The sequence below is a fragment of the Charadrius vociferus genome, unplaced genomic scaffold, assembly GCF_000708025.1.
Source record: "Charadrius vociferus isolate BGI_N301 unplaced genomic scaffold, ASM70802v2 scaffold72, whole genome shotgun sequence".
Taxonomy (NCBI): domain Eukaryota; kingdom Metazoa; phylum Chordata; class Aves; order Charadriiformes; family Charadriidae; genus Charadrius; species Charadrius vociferus.
The window spans coordinates 273,780-279,113 of NW_009647830.1; the positions used below are offsets into that span (position 1 = coordinate 273,780).

Sequence of the window (5,334 nt, forward strand, 5' to 3'; positions counted from 1 at the left end):
GGGGAGGAAGTCGCCCCCTCCCAGCAGGGGCACAGCCGGCTGTTACCGCGAGAGCCCGGGGGGGGCGTAAGCCCTTCTCCGGTGTGTATCATCATTATTTTACTGTTGTTCTCAGCGTGCTGTAATTAACACTCTTTTATTATACACAGCATAAAAAACAATGGCATTGGCGTACGCCGTCACTGACAGGCCGTTGTTACTGCGCCCCTGTTTGGAATCACAGAGCCATAGAAGAGCCCAGGCTGGAAGGGACCTCGAAGGACCATCTGGTCTGACCGCCCGTGGGAAAAGGAGCTGAGGTGAGACGACCTCGCGCCCTGTCCAGCTGCATCTTGAAAACCTCCAGCAGTGGCGAATCCACCACATCCCTTTGGAGGTTGTTTCAGTGGTGGTCTCACTATAAAAAAAAAATAAAAAAATCTTTATATCGAGATGAAAACTCTCCCAGTGCTCCTGGCACAACAGGTGCAATGTCTTCTTGTGGAGAAAGAGCCTCTATCCTCTTTGTAGCCACATTTTACATACTGGAATATTGTGATAAGGTGCCCCCTGAGCCTCTTCTCCAGGGAGAAAAGACGTAACTCCTTCAGTTCATCCTCATGTGGCAGGTTCTGCAGCCCTTTGTTCATCTTTGTGGTCTTCATTCGGACTCTTTCCAGTCTGTCCATGTGTTGAATTGTGGGGAGAAGAACTGGACACAGTACTCCAGGTGTGGCCTGACAAGCACTGAGCAGAGTGGGATGATGACATCTCTGTCCCTGCTAGTAACGTTCCTGCAGATGCAGACCAGAATCCAATTTGCATTTGTTGCTGCAGCGGCGCATTGCTGACTCCTGTTCAGCTTGTCCACCAGCTCCCCCAGGTCCCTTTCAGCAAGGTTGCTCCACTGTCACACAGATCCTACCCTGCACAGGTCTCTTTGATTATGTTGTCCCAGGTCTAGGATTGTCTTTTTGATGAATTTTGCTTTATTTATATGTTTTACTTGGCATCACTGGTATCTTTGTTGTTATCCAATAAAATAGGAAGTGAATTACAGTTTTCTATCTGTATGCAATTGGCTTTCCTGGAAATACCAGACTTTAAAAATAACTGCTACTCTACATGATTATGCTTAACAAATATCAAATGTCTTTCCATGAGCCAGGATGTTCAGCAGAACACACGGCAATCTGATTTTAGACCGATCCTCTTTAACATGCTTACCAGTTTCTTAAGGACAGCATCATTAATCCCCACTTTAGCAGATACATTCTTTGGTTCTTGAGGAGAGGTCATAGGAATTATCAAAAGCCTGTTGTTCCAGTTAGGGGTTTCTGGATTCTTTTAAAGAACACTGTAAAGCGTTGGTTGTTCTCTTTCTTTGCCCTCCAACAGGTATAATAATAGCAAATTTGGGTTTTGTAATAAAAACCCCAAACCCAAAATACACAAAATATACAATCATGACAAATGCTTTAGGTATTCACAGCATTACAAGGAAATATAAGATATTAGTCTCAAAATCACATAATTGTTGCTTTGTCCTTTTATTAATAATATAAGGTTCTTAGAAGAATAATTCAGACACAAAAAACCACTATAGCTATTGATAACTTTTGTCTTGTGAAATTAAAGGTGAAAGCCAGAATTTAATTAATTACTTTTTTTTTTCTAGACACTAGCTCCAGCTCTGTGAGATTTCATTTGTTAACATTTAATTACTTGTATTAAATTCAGAGTTACTTTTGCCTTTTTTTTGTCCTACAGGACAAGTGCCAGGCTTTTAACAGTTCACTTAGATTTATGTGTAGTGGTTACTATACATAAATATTTAAAATCTCTGGGAAATAAAGTTGGTATATTTACTGTCATTGCTAACTGAGGCCAACTCACATACATATTTATTGAGTTTGTTTACATATTCACCCATATATTGCAGTGACACCTCTGATAATACTTTTTTTGTAGTTGACAGAGCACCTAGCAAAGACAAAGTCAGTGACATAGCAAGGACCATAAATATGACTTTGAAATGTCCACACGGTAGCAAACCTTACAATGCCCCTTACAATAACTTAGAATAGGTATCTTGTGGTGTTCTTTGAATGATGGCCCATCAAACTACTTAAGCCTTGCACATCTGCATTTGAAGACAAATCCTTCGTTATCTTTTGCATTATCCATATGAAGCCGGGCTGAATTTCTCATTCTGCAAGTATGAAACAAAGCACTCACTGAAACCAAATCAGAACTTCTTAGGTCACGTTTTATTTGTTCTTTTTCCACGTTTTCTACTGCTTTATTTAATGGGAAAAACAAATAATATTTTTGTTAATTCTGTGACTTTCATGTTTCTGAAGTCGCTTGAGCTCTAGTTATGTTTTTTTTTTCTCCCAAGTCCATTCCAGTTTTTACAGTTAAGGAATCCACATGACTATGTGAAAAGTCAAACTCCATCTGCACACCCTATACAAAGTGCACAGCTGCTTATTTGCTTTGCTCTGTGGGCATGTGCGGCCTCAGAATGATTGAACAGTGCCAACTACAGAATTTGCAGGTTGTTTCCAGCATACAAAGAAAATTATCCTTGAGGAAGAAGTTACTGCATTCTTCGACCCTGACACAGGGGGGCGTTATCCTGGACTTAGCATCCATAAACGGAACCCCGTGCACCTTTCTTTATCTAGGTGGTGGCGAAGATCAGGGATGAGATGACCGCCTGATGGGAAAGTCTGTACATCCTTGGGTTCTTGGGTCTTCTGTTGAATGGAAGGAGTTCACAAATAGGCCCTAGAAAGTATCTGTGGTAAATATAAGCCAAAATTACTCTTTGAGAACATTTTAGTATCCTAGATACACTCACAACCGCCCCTTCTTTTCTTCTCCTGCAACACAGTTTCTCCTCACGGGGTAGGGAGTCCTTTTGTAAAAATCAAGAGCAGAGCACCTTGATTGCTAGATGAAGAAATCCTACATAGCAATGTTTCTAAGTGCAAAGTAATCAGGAAGGAAAAGCCACTCTTTCCTCTTAGTGGTTGTCATATTAAGGTGATAGCTGATACAGTTTTTTCATAAATGGTTCCCTTCCTCTGTTCAGGGCAGATACTTCGGGACTAAGTATCAAGCACCATTTTCACATAGTGGTGGTCTAATTATCATGAACGTGACAGCAGAAATTCATCTGCCTGCAAACATGGGACTGTCATTTGAAGAATCAGTCCAAAGTCTTAATAAACATAGTCTGGGGATATCCTGATATTAATTTGCATTAGGCCGTAAAATGAAATGTTGGATACTCTGCTTAAACCAAGGGATAAGCTATAAGCTGGGCTCTTTATCACACGCCCATCTAATGTGCTGGGGTGGGGTGGTTGATCTATGCATTTTCCTCCATTCAGTGTGCACCAAATGGGGGAGAACATGAGGTCACGATTCAGGTCAACCCTGCCAGACAGGAATATTTCTGTTTTCCAGTTCTGACGTTAATGAAGAGCCTCTGGACTTTCCCTTTTCTGCCAGAGCTACACTTGCAGGACACTTGAGAGGGAACACACAGCATGGGTCTTGCTTTCCTTGCCCCTCATATTTTCTTTCTTGATGAGAAGCTGATCCATCGTTATTATGAACATTATTTCTACAAGATACTGGTAGAATTTTTTTCTGGTTGAGAAAATTGGTCTTAAAACAGGAATAAAAGTGTTAGCTTCACACACAGCTCGTTCCCACTGTATAAATCTCTTTAAAGAATATAATGAGGTCAGTATTACACAACTGACTGAATTTTAAATGCCTGGAAAAATCAATTGGAAATGTTCATCTCCTGACCTTTCTTCTGTTAGTGCTTCATAGTTCTGACTTAAAGGTCCTTGGGGTTTTGGTTCATTGCATGTAAATTATTAATCTGTTATGTATATGAGAAGCAAAGAAAATAGTATCTGATGTCTTTCCTCTGCAGCTCTAGACTATATTCTAGAGCCAGCAAACCTTCATACAGAGCCTGCATCTGAATATCTTGTTAGTTTTACATCTGTTTGTTTTGGTTTGTGGGTTTTTGGTTTTTTTTTGGGTTTTTTTTTTTCAGTTAATACTACTATTTAGGGTATTCGGTGACCTACCACTGAAATTCTTAAAGATAGCTTTTCCAAATGAGGGAGCTCCAGAGAAGAGGGTTGCTGGAGGAACAAAACTATTATGGGACATTTGTTTTTTTTTTTAACTGACTTGGAATTTTTGCTACAGCATGAGAAGCTCTTCCCTCAAAACTAAAATAATGTGTAGGCTTTACACACTTGCCACAAATACTCAGTAAGCACCTGGAGAACAACCTGATTTTACAAGTCTGGGGGCTTGAGGAATGGCTGAGAAACTTGGGGTAAAGGAAACATGCTGTATGTGTGTATACATAGGAATTTATTGCCATACTATTGTAAGTTTCTGTCAGTAAGCTTTTCTTCTCCTAGTGCCGTAGGAGCAGTAGCCACCTTGGCTTTTAGCTGGGCCAGGACAGGCGCAGGAGAAGGCGTGCGGCCATTGGGGCAGGGCCTGCTGCCCGAACAGCTCTTCTGCTCTGGAAGAAGAGATGGCAGGGCGGAATTTGTTGCTTCTGGGGTTGTTTGCTTGCTTGGCGCATCATTTTGGAATGATTTGGGGGATCCCAGACAGAAAAAAAAAATAAATAAAAGGGTTGCTTTTTGTAGCTGGAAATTAGTATTGCTTATAAAAGAGCGGTATAAAAAGGATGCATGTCTCCTTGACTAAGCAAGGTGAATTTATTATGAAAGAGCTAGAGTAGTGGAGTTTATCTGAAAAAATTTAAAGCAACTTAAAATAGTGCTTCTGTGAATGAGCTCTGCTGGCTCCTATGCTGTGGAGGAGCGTTGAGGTGCAGGTATTCACACCAAGTATTAACACACACAGGTAATACACGTTTTATCAAGAGGATTTTTTACTACAGACTAGGTCTAATTTTTTTTTTGTTCGCGTTTTTGTTACATGTAAGACCTCTTAAGTGGCACTTTATAACAGATTTTCAACAGAAATAACAACCGGTATCGGTCACGTAGGGTCTGAGAGGGAGGCGGAGGCCGGGCCCACGGGGGACACGCTCCACAGGCGGCAGGAGGGATGGAGCCGCAGGCGGGGACACAGACGCTGTGAAGAGTTTTGGAGATCGGGAGGCTGAAGAGGGCGGAAAGAAGCATCAGGCGGCGGAGAGCGGAGAAAAGGCGGGCGGCCCGGGAGGCTGCGGGTGCTGAGGCGGGGGACGGCGGCGCTGACTAGGCGGACCCCGGTGGGCAGCTACGGAGACCCCTTCCAGGAGGTCTGCGGACCGAGGGGAGGAGAGCCCCCCTC

At 42.2% G+C, this 5,334-nt stretch overlaps 2 protein-coding genes across 2 annotated transcripts in view; one reads left to right on the forward strand and one right to left on the reverse strand.

Annotated features, from left to right (window-relative positions):
- Positions 1 to 668, reverse strand: part of ACTR6 (ARP6 actin-related protein 6 homolog (yeast)) — a 9,957-nt gene extending 9,289 nt beyond the window's left edge. Inside the window, exon 1 of the mRNA XM_009882633.1 lies at positions 526 to 668. Coding sequence (XP_009880935.1) covers positions 526 to 668 — 143 coding nt within the window. The remainder of the gene's footprint in view (positions 1 to 525) is intronic.
- A 3,668-nt stretch (positions 669 to 4,336) lies between these two features.
- Positions 4,337 to 5,334, forward strand: part of UHRF1BP1L (UHRF1 binding protein 1-like) — a 61,288-nt gene continuing 60,290 nt past the window's right edge. Inside the window, exons 1-2 of the mRNA XM_009882634.1 lie at positions 4,337 to 4,354; positions 5,046 to 5,230. Coding sequence (XP_009880936.1) covers positions 4,337 to 4,354; positions 5,046 to 5,230 — 203 coding nt within the window. The remainder of the gene's footprint in view (positions 4,355 to 5,045; positions 5,231 to 5,334) is intronic.